This window comes from Ambystoma mexicanum, chromosome 2p (genome assembly GCF_040938575.1).
Source record: "Ambystoma mexicanum isolate Mex_15411 chromosome 2p, UKY_AmexF1_1, whole genome shotgun sequence".
NCBI lineage: Eukaryota > Metazoa > Chordata > Amphibia > Caudata > Ambystomatidae > Ambystoma > Ambystoma mexicanum.
In genome coordinates this window covers 772398001-772412819 of record NC_090923.1, presented here as the reverse complement: position 1 = coordinate 772412819, position 14819 = coordinate 772398001, and the positions used below count along the sequence as shown (strand labels likewise).

The following is a 14819-nucleotide window of genomic DNA, read 5'->3' as shown; positions in this document are numbered from 1 at the left end:
ATGCAATTCAGGAAAAGGCAAAAAATGGTCTCAGTGCAAAACTTTCAACACGGTTTAAAAAATAATAATAATTTGGATGCCCATTAGGTCTCCCATCCATGCAGTAACCGGAACAGACCCTGTTTATTTTCCCAGCAAGGAAAGAGCCTGCCTGTTTCTCTCAGGGGTCTTATAACTTTGGCTCATTTATTAGGCAACATGGCTTGAGAAGGCTGGCCCCTTGCTCACTTTGAACCTAAGCAAGGTTTTTCCTGGTTGCTGCATGGATGGGAGACCTGGATGGCAATTGTCATAATGGCCATGGGCATTGATATTTCACCCCTGACATCACTATAGCTGTACAGATATCTTTACAAAAAAAAAGTGTATATGCAGGTACTGAACTATACAAACCCGAGGCTATTTGTGCTCCTTTATAGGCGAGAATATGGGAAAATGGCTGAAAATCTTTTTCTGCCCCCAGGCCCTCAACAAATGGCCCACTCATCTGTGCCAACTCCCCAGATGGCCTCCTCAACTCCCTTCCATTTCCCTTCCCCCCACAACACATGCTGTTTCTGTGACACAGTTTGCTTTGATATGTCAGCTATTCCAGGCTATAGCCGAGGCTACAGAAGGCATTGTGTTGCAAACTCAGTCCGTAGACCCCATCCAACTCCCAAATGTCACTTGGTGCCCTCTAGCCACCTCCCCACCCCATGTTTCTTTACCTACAAATAGCTTTTTTCCTGAATTGAATTTTCCCATATCCTTGGCTATAGCCATGGTATCTCTGGCATCGAGAGAAAAACAAGGTGGTAACTGTTTAATTTCTAAAAATACCCTGTTTTGGATAGGTCCCGGAAATCTAGCTATCTATTTTTTAATTGGGGCACCCCTACTCCAGCAAATATTATATTTAAAAAACTAACCCCAAACCACACATGGATCGTGATTCAACGCTTTGTGCCCAAGTTGTTTCTGACCTGGTCCAAATCCATCCAGCGGTTTGGGCTGTGCACTCTGGCAAACAGGTACCTTGTTTGTCTATGGAAAAATGAATGGGAAGTAGGCTGTACTTTTGGAATACAAATATTTGTCTTCTTAATAACTTATTTATCTTTTAATGAATCTTTAAGGCACTTTGCGGTCCTGGGGATTTAGGTGGGGGTACGGGGGTAGGAGGGGGGTCAGAGGTGGTAGTCCCTAATCACTTTCGAAATTTCTGTCAAATCTGGTACTCAAATCAAAAGTTATTAACAATAGAATTTTGAGGGGTTCCTATGAAAGTCTGACTCACCTTAGCTTGGATACATCGTGACTCATATTCAATACATTTTAGGGTTTCTAATGAATGCTTTTATCTTCTTTGAAACTCTCTCTTCATGTCTTGTCTTTTGGTCTAGCTTACCTGAGTGTACATGTGTGGTTGAGCCTACTGTTAACCTATATGTTACTTGCCATTACCCCTATCTACATAACCTAAAGTCTAAATGTAAGTGTGTGTGTGTTTCTTGCTGGCTGTTGTCTATCCCACAATGAAGGGGACTGGCAGAAATGCTAATGTATCATGTACATTGTCTGTATCTGTTACAGCTTGCTTTATAAAATTAATGCTTACTCTATTTGCATAAATTGCTCCCTGTCTCTTGGGGTCTACTCTTCTTACATGTGTGTGGTTCTATGCTATGTTGATTCTAAGTGAGCATTGATTCTTTTGGCCTTTGGTGTAGGTTCAGACTTGTGTTTTATGGGGTTTCTTAATGTATATTTCCTCTCACGTGTGGGATGTATGATGTTCACCCTAGCAAGATACTAATGTACTAATAAATTATGAAATGACCAAGATGGAATTCATGTTGTAGTGTGTAGAATATCATAGGCCAGTGATAATATTTGTAGTTATTGCAGCAGCTGGAATTTTTAGATAAAAGGTACATTTTGCCTTACTTGCCATGATTACTGTACAGATTAGGATGGTTTGTTAATCATCGACATTAATCCATTCCTTCTGCTCGCAGAGAACAGGCATATTCATGAGAACCTTTCAAAAGGAATCCTCTGCTACCAACATATTTGACAAACACGTAGAATATTCATACTTTACCTAAATCACTCATCTCAAATTACTAATTAAAAACACAATCGTAATTCTAGTTCTTAGAAAGTAAGTATTTTGTTTTATAACAGGATTTTATTGAATGCAAATGTCAAAAAAATGAAATAGTCTCCATGTTCGTGCTGTCCGAATGTCCAACTAGACCCCAAACGCCTACGTATTGTACAACAAATGAAGAACTGTGCCAGTTCTGGGCTATCTGCCCCTATTCACTAAATCCCAATTGTAAAAACATTCATTATCTTTTGTATGTTTCAATGACTGATACTGTATCTTTAACCACAATCGCTCAACACCAGAAACCATCTAGAAGTAGGTAACTTGCAGAACACTTTCAACTGCAAAATGATACTTCGTGTAACCAGATATAGCTGGGATATCCCATGTTACTGGAAACACATAGACCTACTAATGTATTAAACATTTAAGAGCTCACCTTATATAAATACGTAATTTGACAATGGGGATCTGGTACGTTTGCACTGAGGCATGCCCAGGACCCCACCGCCAAATGTTCGCCATTTGCACAGCACTTTTGCACTTCAACATGCAAAGTGAGTAAATGCTGCCTAGCATGCTCTCGTGGTAGGCAGCATTTACTTGTAACAGTGAAGGCTGCTTACCGTGCATTACAAGTAAGCACTGTTCACAATTAGAATTAAATGCTGCACTGCATGAGAACATGTCAGGCAACGCTTATATTTACTTGTGAACACTGCGCACATGTTAATCAGCATGTGTAGAATGGATCTCTAGTGGGTGCTGCTGCTTTATGCTGGTGCATAAAGCTAGTGGACCCCATAGTGATCTCCCCATTTGTGTTAGCATAAAAATTCATGTATGCGGAAATGCTGGAACATTTGTATGGTGGAGAGGAAGGAGGACGGCGGAAATACAAGTTGCGTTCCTCTCCTCCTCTCAACCATACAAATGATTGAAAATAAGCTGTGGAGTCCCATGGAAGTCATAAAAGCATTATGCAAGTCTATTATGCCTTCCACTTACGTTATGACGCATTGGAACACGAGCTCCTTAGTAGTATTTGTTTTTCTCTTCAATTCATGAATCAGTGCTCTGTGGAGCAACATTGTGAATATCTTGACTTTTACTGCATGGGCATTCTAAAATGGAACTGAGATGTTGCGTAACTGCATCAGTTTACCACCATATTACTTCATAGTGTTTATTATGAATGTATTGCAAAGCTTATGAGGCATTTCAGTATACATTGTGATTTTTTTTGACAGAGAAGGTCCAAGAGGAGATTGACAACGTGGTTGGTGAAAGAAGTACCCCTGCGTTTGAAGACAGACTCAAGATGCCTTACACAAATGCGGTGGTGCACGAGATTCAGAGATTCAGTGATATTGTTCCATTGGGTGCTGCTCACTCCGTGACACGTGACATCCCATTCAGGGAGTTTGTCATTACTAAGGTAAATGACTTTCTATTTTATTAAGTCTAGAATCTGTGCAGCATTCCCTACACCAACCTTGGTTAGGAAAATAGCACACATTTGTGTTTAAGATTTGAACTATAGCTCATACGCATATTGGTGAGATATGAACAATCTGCTACATGTAGGACTAGAGCCTTCTATTATGCGCTGCCCTTCTCTACTGAACACAGAGCATCAAACAACAGCTTAAACGTTTGCAAAAATGCACTTAAACAAATATGGATAAAACACCAATTCAAAACAAGTCGATGATACTTCCATTCTGCTTTGATATGTGGCACAACTGTGGCAATATGCCACAAGACGGCGGGGCAATACCGCCCCAGGTTGTGGGGCATTACTGTGGGCGGTATCGGCCCGTCGTCGAGGGGCTTATGGCCATTACTGTGGGATGTTTTTACCCATGCATTCAAGCCCTACCATAAAACTGTGCATTACTGGCATTGAAAACATCATGATGACTGGAACTTCCCAGAGAGTGCACAGGGAAAACATGAAGAATAGGCTGCCACCCATTTTTGCCTATGTTGTGAGCACAGGAGGGCACTGCCTAAAACCACCATTGGGCTACACACACAGTAGCCTGAAACCATTGGGAATGGCAATGCTGATTGCCAAAAGCAACCCAGAACTGTGGGGAATTCATTTTCTTAATGTCAAAAATGGATGCAATACTGGTGCTCACCACTATCAGAAAGCCGGCATTTTAAAACCACCAGACTTTTGTGTAGAACTGAACAAATGAACCCAAACCAGGCCAAGGAAAGACTTGCTAAGAGGTGGATACAATGTAAAACTATATTCTGAAATGACTTGAAGGAAGTAATTATTTAATGTATATATAAAAAATAGCTGGGGATGTCAGCAGCTTAAGGGAAATTGGAGTTAAAACCACAAAAATCGAAATGTTTAAATTAAATGAGTGACCTACTTTTGAGTGTAACATAGTTTGCAACTGTTGAAATGTCATAGTTTTGAACTTAGAATCAGCGTTCTAGCTGCATGTGTAAAAATTGTCAGTGTGATTTGAATATAGAAAACTGGGAACTAAAGTGACATTTAGCTGAAGCCTGGCTTGAAAAGAGATTGAATTCTGCCTGACAACTACCCCCGACAGGAGTTGAACTGGATCAACAACTCTTCCCAGGCCTGGCTGCATCCTGCTGCCCCTGCCAAAAGGAGATGACACCTCTCTGATGGGATTAGGGGAGGAGCACCTGGGGACTACAGGAAACTAAACAAAGCACTGTCTCTGGCTCAGGCAAATGTTATATTGGGGGGGTCGTAAAATGGCTTCCTCTTGGGAGAAACTGGGAGGGGCACTGCATCTGTGAGAGCAAGCTGAGCTTGGGGGAAGTGGATAAACCAGAAATTCTAACATGTGCTTTGGAAAACCACACCCCTTTGGGGCCAGAGCATGAATTTAAAAAGATGGATAATTCACAGTGCAGACTTGTCAAAATTATATAAATAACATCATCATTCTTGCAATTTTTCTGTGCACATTTTAAGAGGTGTTAGGACCCTGTGGTATGTTCTTGGGGATAGTAGCGGAAAAAAAAGGTTGTTACTCCAAATGTATGCATGTTAAAAATCTGACACTTTATCTTCTGAAACCCATATCCCTGGTGCACATTTGTGTAAAATCTGGAAAGTTTTAGAGGTCGTTATCTGGGTGAAAAGGGGAGAATTCTGTCATAAGTGGACACGACATCGTACAAAGACAGGGATCGGATGATTTGGTGCTACAGAAAATATGTTAACTGGACCTATAATATTAGAAAAATGGTACATAGATAAATATGTATTTGGGTCAGAAATAGATTGTGTGCAATTTGACAAGGGGAGGTTCCTCTGACCATAAAATCTACAGCATCACTCTGACACTCCATTTCTTTCCCCCAATCAAGGGAGAGAGGAAAGCTTGGCCAATGATAAGTGAGAGGGGCAGGCTTAGCTAGGCCCAGGCACACACCCATTTTCAAAACACATAAAAGGAACATTGAAACCCAGGTAGAGACATTCATTTTCCACTTTCTTGCGGGACGCTTTGCCAGGAGACTTCAGAATTCACATCCAGAGATCCAGACTTCAAATCCATCAATCTCCAGAGACCAGAAATTAACTCCAGAATTTGTAGCAGAGAGGCCTGAATCCACAAGCTGAATCCTCTTCAGCAGGCCTCAAAACCAGCCAAACTATTCAACAGCCGGGCGAGCTGTTTGAATTCTTTGCCAAGAACTTTTGCAAGAACCTGTAGCATTATCCAGAAAGCTGTGCTGTATCCGGAACCGCTAGCAGAACCGATAACAGAACCAGAGACCCAGAGACCAGATCGCTGTGAAGAACCGCTAGCAGAAGTCCAGTCAATCCTGACCCGATCGGTGACGAAGTCGCATTCCTGATCAAAATCTAGTGTGAGTACCCAGCTAGCACTGTGCCAAAACCAATCTCTTAGTTTAAAATAATCTAATCCAAACTATTTTAGCTTATTAGAACTGCCTCCTAGAATCGTGTCATTCTGACTTTCTGAGCTTTAAAATTTCAAATCCGAAAAACTACCTTTCCTAAATCAGCCGTATCTCCGGAACTGTTTGGGCTAGGAGCGAGTTTTAAGCTTTCCAACGAACCTAAAACCGACTTGCTACCCCTTATAGTGCCTCCGTAATTGCGCTCGACGCACGCGACTAAATTTGCCGCGATTTGACATTTTGCTTAATTTCAGCCACGTGTAAATATATTTGTCCTTACTTTTCTTTGCTAAAATTCGTTTGCAACCTGACAATCATTCATAGAGCATTGCTAAAGTGATCCTGAACTAATACAAAGTAGCTGTCACCCACCCTGAACCTCTAGTGGGAATTAAAATCATTTTTAGCATATTTTTCACTTCTTTGCATACCACCTTTAAAGTACTTTGCCTGTGTTTAAAATCATCCCTGTTGCTCTAAGCTTGCTAGGGGGGGGACTGAATTATATTTGATTGCATTCCTGAGAACTGTGTGCTTTTCTTCCATCTCTTTACATTGCATAAGGGGGGGGGTGAATTGCTACCAGGGGGAAAAGTGATTGCATTGTTTTGGTTGAAATCATATCAAGTTTATTTTCTGTACTGCATTTGCATTCATCATTACATTGTCCTTGAAGCCATAAAAGCATTCTCAGCTACTTTATCCTCTCTATATCAACTTCTAAGCTATTAAAAAGAGTGTACCACTATAACATTATCCATTGTTGATCAACATCATCTTCTCAAGTGTGATATCAAATATTAATTTACTATAAAAGTGTGAATGATATATATTGTTTAATTTTCAAATAAACCTTTTAAATTTGCAAAAAAACCTACTTCTTGGCTCAGCGGGGTCGGGTGGATTCTGAGAGATGGGTGTTATATAAGGGTTGTCATCCAGAGTAAATGAACTGGACATAAAAATACATCAATAAGGGCTTCCATCAGCATCCCAGACTAGGCATTGACTTAGTTATAGTGTTGAATTGAAGTCGCTTACAAAGTGGGGGCTCGTAGCCGGGATATTCTGGATTAGATTTACCACTTGTGCATCTTAATACAGTGTGTCAACTGACCAGATACACATATCCGGTTAGATCACCACGCTGTTTTACACTGTGAAAGCACCCCTCAAAGGAACGCTCTAAGGAAACGGTCTGTTTTGCAAAATAAAATACAAACTTCTGTAAGTCAGGAAGGAACTCAAATTCCAGAATGACGACACTGGTAGACATCAAAATAGCCAGAGAGCACTTCTTACATAAGCTATTTGTGAGAGGTGAATGGACTGAGCAGGGCCAGGATGCATGGTTGCAGGCAATCACACGACAGGTCACTGCAACTGGGTTAGATATTGGAGAGATCAGGGTCCCTTACATGTGGCCCTAAGTGAACTATACATGGCTCCTAAAGCTAAAGATGAACACGACAAGATGGTTAGGATAGCGGCATATTTGTATCTATATATGGGAGCCATGCAGGACAAATGTGCTGAAGGCCACGATCTGTCAAATAGGAAACAGATCGCGTTAAAGAAGGCCCAATCTGACCTGGTCTCTTCTGAGCAGAGGATGCACAGAAGCCAAGAGTCAGAAAATGAGAGCAGACAGTATCTCATTAAAATCAAAGAGGACATGTGTATCCTACAACAGGAAAAGTCTGACCAGGATACCAGATTTCTGGCCTTGCAGAAGGAGTACCAAGAAGGTTTGGACTCCCTACTGCAGAGCCAGAAAAAGCTGGAGCAACAATTAGATTTCAATAGGGCATGTGCTGAGCAGGTAGTCACCCTGCAAAGCCACCTAGATAGGGAAAAGGCAGAGAGCAATAAACTGATCCTGAAAGACCTGGATACCCAGGCAGAGTTTGAACAGGAGCGCCAGAAAGCTGGTGCCCTTCAAAGGCAAAGGGACGACCTGGCGGCACAGATGCAGACTCTTAGTCAGGAAAGGGACACCTTAGGCCAGGAAGTCTGCCATTTAAAAAGAAAAACTGAAGAAAATCACTTGGCCCTCCAGGGGCTGCGTGACCTCCAAAAAGAGCATCAGAACCTGTTAGAGCACACCAGGAGGGTGGAAGAGGCTCTGACAAGAAAGGAGCAGACCAGTAGGGATGGGACTCAGGAGGTAACCCTCCTGCAGCAAAGACTGGCCCAGTACTCCAGGACCAATTAGGAGGCACAGAGAGAGAATGAGGCTCTTTGCCAGCACAATGATAGGCTCCAGCAACAGGTAGCCATGCAGGAGAGACTGATAGAGTCTAGTAAGGCCTTAACTGAGGAACTGAAAGCGCAGGCTCTTACATTGCAACAGGGAGCAGGGGCTGATAGTGATGAGGTTCGCTGGGAAAGGGAAATGCCTGAGCAGGAGCCCTAACCTCAGAAGCCCTAGTACCAGAGGCCTTCATCTCTCCCAGTCCCTGGACTCTGCCACCCCCATGTCCCCTGGCGCACATGAGCACAGGGCCATAGGTATGGCAGTTTACTATCCAGCCAAAAGGATGGGGCTCATAGGCCAGTACCACCCCGGAATGGATGGGCGGGCATCCGGGTATGGGCACCCAAGCACAGTGCAATTTAGTGGGGAACCCAAGGAGAGTAGGCCCACTAAGGGCATTCTGAAAACCTCTGCCCAGTTAGGTCAGTGGGGGGTTACCCATTAAATCCTGGTAGCAAGGAGGGATCTGAAGACTCCTCTGAGCGTCACAGGACACAGGAGACCAGGTCCCCACATTCTGCCAGCTATTCCCTGGCTTGCAGAATCCGGGAAAACCTGGAAGATCAGACGGGCACCTCTGGGAGCAGTGCTTCTGAATCAGAGGATGAATGGGCCAGGGTTACCCGAACCAAAAAGGCCAATAAGGTGAAAAGGGCCTTGCTTAAGGACCCCTTAAAACAGATTAAGGCAATCAGGAGTGTTATCACGCCTTATCATAAGAACGCCAAGTATTCTGTTTGGGAATACTTGGAGCTCTATGAGAAAATGATGGAGACTTTCCATTTGAAGGACAGCAGTAGCTGCATCCAGTACGTCAAATGGACATTCTCCCCTGAATACTCCAGTTTCTTTGCGGGGCTGGAGGACCAAAACCATTCAAGATGGTCCACATATAGGGCGGCCATCTTGAAACATTTTTCTGTACATAGAAATCCCCAAGAGGCTCGCAAGGCAGCCTACAATTTGCAATGTGGGGAGGATCAGGCCCCACAAGAATTTGTGCAAGAATTGAAGCGTGCCTTTGATCAGACCACCAGAAGGGTGCGCACGGACAGCAGAGAATTCATCAACACATTTTTCCATGATCTTCCCAAGTACATAATGACCCAGCTCATGAGAGATTTTCACGAGAAAAGATCTTTAGACTGGGTCATTGAGCAAGCCACCCGGATCTATGAGGTGCAGAAGCCCATAGAAAATAAAAGTAATGCGCAGAAAAACCCCAAAACCAACAGCACCCCTGCTGCTGCCAAGGTGGCAGAGGTAAAGGTTGCCCCCGTTTTAGATTTGGAGATGGGGGGGCTAAAAACCTGCCTGCACCAAATAATTCACAGCCCAGAAGGCCCTCTGGCCAGTCACAGACAGGGAGTCGAGGAGGTAGTCCCACAAATGGGGTCCCCCGCTCCCCTGACTATGTAAGTCCCCGCTACAAGGGAAACCAACCAATCCTGGGTTATGTGTGGACTCCTCCAGCCCAAGGGGAGGGGGGATCCAGCCAAGCACCTGATCCAGGGAACTTCCCTCCTAACTTCCCACAGGAGGGCAGAAATTCCCCAAACACTGGGCAGAACTTTTTTCCCAGGTATCCACAAGGTTTCCAGCCCCAAAACCATCCATCCTGCTTTCCCCAATTCCCTGAGCCCAGACAACCTAATCCGGGAGAGGGAGGGTCAAGGGTGGAGGGGTACCCAAATCTTCCCAACCCGGGGTATTACCAGAGAAGGGATAGCTACCCTTCCCGGGATCAGCCCAGGGGAGAAAACAGAACCCTGTATCAACCTGAGCGGGTTTCCCAACTTGAGCGCCAGGTCCAAAATATGGCACTGGATCTGGGTCACATACTGAGGGCTCAACAGAACCCTCAGATGAGCATGCCACTGCAGAATGCCCCAAACTCTGGACCTGGTGCTCCAGAACAATGACGGGGCAGCACCCCGATAACCCACCGGTTCCCAGGGAGGAGGCACAAGGGGAAGAGGGGTGTAAAGTCTTGGAGGAACCTTCCTTTCCAACTTGTAAACAGCCCCTGGAAAACCAGGAACCGGAAACAAAATCTCCTGCCCTTGAAAGCCTGCCTCCCAAGGAGCAGAGGGGGGGTAGGAGAAACAAAGGACCCAAACAGACCCACTTTATGGAGGAGTTACAGGTCTTCCAATTTGAGGGAGAGGGATCCGCAGAAGATCATGCGAAAAGGATCTTCTCCTTCAGAGATGGGGGAATTCCTCCCAAGGAAAAATGGGTCCCAAGAGATTCCAATCCAGACTGGGTAGATGTGGGGTTTGAGCTGTCGCCGCCCATCATCCTATCCCAGAACCAACAATATCAAAAACCCCTGGTTCAAACCCATCCTGGTGACTGCCTCCAAAAAGGCAGGGGCGGCCCAGAACCGGAACCAGGGGAACCTAAAACCGAATCAACAGACTGGGTAGATGTGGGGATTGAGCTGTCGCCGCCCATCATTCTATCCCAGAACCAACAATACCAAAATCCCATGGGTCAAACCCATCCTGATGACTGCCTCCAAAAAGGGGGTGGCGGCCCAGAACCCGAAACCATTTCCAGTTGCCAACTTTTTCTTTCAGATTCCCCAGGCTCTCCACAGAATTCTGCCCAAATCTCTTCGCTAGCAATGTCCAAAACAAGAAAATTAGCTCACCAGTTGTCCAAAAATGTGCATTATCTGTGCCCCCTTGAGGAGAAGGAGGGAAGATAATATGCTCCGGTACAAGTACAGGGGCAGGGTACAATTTTGGCACTGGTGGACACTGGATCCCAAGCTACCCTTCTGTCCAAAAGGGCCTTTGATGAACTAAATGCAGGAAGGGGGGAGAATTACCGTATTCCTCTCACCTCTCTTCCTGGACAACTGCAGAACTTTGATGGGAAGGAAATTCCTGTCGAGGGGACTGCAGATTTGGACATCAAAATTGGGCGACACAAGGTGAAACAACCGGTCATAGTAGTGACTCCAGAGGGCACCCCTTATTTACTAGGGAATGACCTCCTGAGAAGGTTGTCACCCCTAATAGATTGTGTAAACAAGGTCCCCTGGACCCAGACTAGCCGACCAATAAAATTAAAACAGAGTGTCAACCATGTTAGTTTAAATGGCACCTGCCACATGGTTGAACAAAAATCTGACCAAGTAGAATTTCACTTCCAGAACAACCAAATTCCAGACGTGACAGTAATAGCAGTAGGACAACAGACTGGTGATGGGGGGTCCTCTCTATTTCTGAAAATCAACCTTCCTTCCAGTTTAAGGTGGTATTCCACACTGGAAGGAAACACTCTGAAATTCTTTACTAATCCACAATCAGAAACTCCCACTCCTATAGTCCCGAAAGATGTGAAATCAGCTCAGAGCCTGGCTGATATTCAGCAAGTTGGAGAGCAGTTGTTCATCCCTGTTCAGTTAAATGATGGGAAGGACTCTGTTCTTGCTCGAGTGTGTGTGAACAACGGTAAGAGCTTCATCAGCGATGCCATGTTCCGCCAACTCCCAAAAGATCCAGCCATTCCCACATTCAAACTGATAGACAAATGGGAAATGGATCTGGAAACACTCAATTCGAAACATCTCTTGCCAAGCAGGTGTATGCTCAAAATCTCCATTGGCAACAAGAGCATAGTCCATAATTGTTGGGTCGTGCGAGACGTCACTGCCGCCTTTTACTTAGGCAGTGACATTCTCAATCGCTTCGCCATTAGTATGCACCTAATGAACTTCAAAGCTTGGTCCCGATTAGCGGATAATCCCATGGGCTTTGATGATCCACAAAAAGTATTTAGGTCGGCTCAATTGCTACCTTATGCAGTTGAAACTCAGGTTAAAGTGGAAGTCACCATCCCAGAAAGGACCCGACAATTCTCCCTGGAAGTGAAAGTTAAAAGAGGACAAAAATTGAAAAACCCTGATGCTTATATTCATCTAAATGCTTTCCTTCAACAGCAAGGGTTCGGGGTAAACCCAATACCATTAGTCAACATAGAACATGACACCATTCCAATAGAGGTGGATAACAGCGACTTACAGAGAATTACTCTAGCCGCAGGCACCATTATTGGAATGGCGGTTGATGACCGACATTTCTCCATTGATTTAGGAAATCAACTGTTAGGACCAATCCCCAAGGACTGTTTTGACTGTGACAGTGATGACAATACAACACCATACAGGATCTTTACACGGCATGGGGGGAACTTCCTGGTGTACACTTCTTGCCCTTATGGTAAGGAAGATGTGACTTGTGACTTCAGGAGGGATGAGGTGATTTTCCAGGTCCATGAGGGCTGCCTTTCCCACCTGAAGCCTCCAGTCCAAATCAGCACTCTGACCAGGGACTTCTCCACCCAGCTGGAGGAGGCCGCTGAGATAGCCAAACCAGAAGTCTTTCCAGACTTCAGGCAGATGGTGGAAGAGAGAGTCAACCTAGATGATGCCTGTGTGACTCTGGAACAGAAGCAAAAGTTGAAACAAGTTTTCTTGGATTTCCAAGATCTCTTTGCGGTAGACTCATATGACTGCGGTCGCACCGACATCCACACAACAACAATTCCCACGGACCCTGGAATGACTCCAGTGTTTGTGAAGCAATATCGCTTGCCTCTCGCATCCATGGAGTCCCTTACTGAAATAATTAAGAACCTTGAGTCCCGGGGAATAATCCGTCCAGTCCACAGCACTTTCAATAATCCGGTGCTGGGAATATTGAAGCCAAACGGCCAGTGGAGACTCTGCGCCGACCTTAGGGAGCTCAACAAACGGGTCCATACTTCCCGATGGCCTCTGCCCTACATTGACCAAGGGCTGGCCCAGATCCAGGGGTCACAGGTATTCACTGCAATAGACCTGACCAATGGATACTGGACCATGCCTGTCAGTAGGGAGGACCAATACAAACTGGCTTTTACCTTTGGGGGCCAGCAGTACACATGGACCCGGACTCCCTTCGGAAACCTCAAGTCCGGCAATGAATTCAACATTTTCCTACATAAGGCCATGCCCGACCTGGGTACGAGGGGTAACCTGGCTTATGTAGATGATGTCCTCATCAAAAGTTCATCTGTGGAAGAACACATAGCGGAGATCCGTTATGTTCTGACACAGTTGAGGGCCGCCGGAGCAAAACTTTCCTTTCAGAAAGCACAGTGGTGTAGAACCCGTGTTAATTTCTTAGGGCATGAGATTACTCCTCAGGGTCTCTGTCCCCAGGAAAAGAAAGTGGAAGCACTTCAGAAACTGAAAGACCCCACCACTCTGCGGGAACTAAGGAGCCTCCTTGGACTGACTAATTACAGCAGAAAGTTCATTGAGGGCTACGCAGAGATCACCAGACCCCTGATTCATCTCTTGAAGGGGGGGGTCAAGTGGGAATGGGTCAAGAACAATCCGAGGCAGTAAGACAACTCAAGAGAAGCCTCTCACAAGCGCCTTGCCTAGCTTACCCTGTCAGAAACAAGGAGTTCTTCCTGGAGACAGGGTTCTCTAATACGTGCTTGACGGCAGTATTATACCAAAAGCATGACAAGGTCAATATAGTAATCTCCTATGCGAGCAAAACGTTATCCTTTGTGGAGGAAAAATTCAACGATTGTGAGGAGGCACTCCTGGCAACGGTGTGGGCATTGAAGAATTACCACCCGTTCATCCAGGGGGAACACATCATAGTGGAGACTCCCCACCAGCCTCTGCAATACCTCCAAAGTGACAGAATCTGGGCCGGAAATGTGAGTAATTCCCGAATTACTTCCTAGATTCTGTCAATGCAAGGCTTTCCTGTGCAGGTCAGATATGGCCAAAACAAGAAGAGTCCCCTCGCGCAAGGTCTGGCTGACTTGCATGATTGTGCCAGAGAAAACTGTCTCGAGGACGAAAGTCTAAAAATCAAGGACAACATGGAGGCATACCTTAATTCCCCACACAAAGTCTTTGAAGAAGACAAGTGTAAGGGAATGCCCACTGTCTATGTGGAAGGATGCTCGTACCATGTTGACAACAACCGGGAGAAAGAACTGGTGGCCGGCGTAGGGAATGCATGGGTGAAGGAGTTTCCAGAACCCTCTGCTGGGTACAAAATTGGTCCCCGAAGTAGTCAGGTAGCAGAGTTGATGGCTGTGCATCAAGCCATCCTCACTGCTGTCCAACATCAACTCCAGGAACTGGTCATAATCACAGATTCGTATTATGTACGGAACGGGTTCGTGGAGCACCTGGTTAACTGGAAAACCAGAGGCATGCTATGTGCTAATAACAAACCTTTGAAACATGGGAAGGTAATTCAAAACATTGATGACCTGGTCACCTCGAATGGGATGACCATCTACTGGAAAAAGATCAAGGGTCATTCCAAAGTAGAGGGACCAGACAAAACTGGAAATGACTTAGCTGATCAGCTGGCCAAAACCGGGGCTATCCAAGGGGATCTAATAGAAACAGAGTCCCTGTTGGGGGAAATCCAGGTCACTGCTATCACTAGGTCCCAGACAAATGCTCACAATGAACTTTCAACTGCACAATGGAGTAAGGAGACC

At 45.1% G+C, this 14819-nt stretch overlaps 1 protein-coding gene across 1 annotated transcript in view; it reads left to right on the top strand.

The window, feature by feature from the left end:
* Positions 1 to 14819, top strand: part of LOC138566777 (cytochrome P450 2G1-like) — a 772909-nt gene that overhangs the window by 492513 nt on the left and 265577 nt on the right. The window contains exon 7 of the mRNA XM_069644428.1: positions 3346 to 3533. Coding sequence (XP_069500529.1) covers positions 3346 to 3533 — 188 coding nt within the window. The remainder of the gene's footprint in view (positions 1 to 3345; positions 3534 to 14819) is intronic.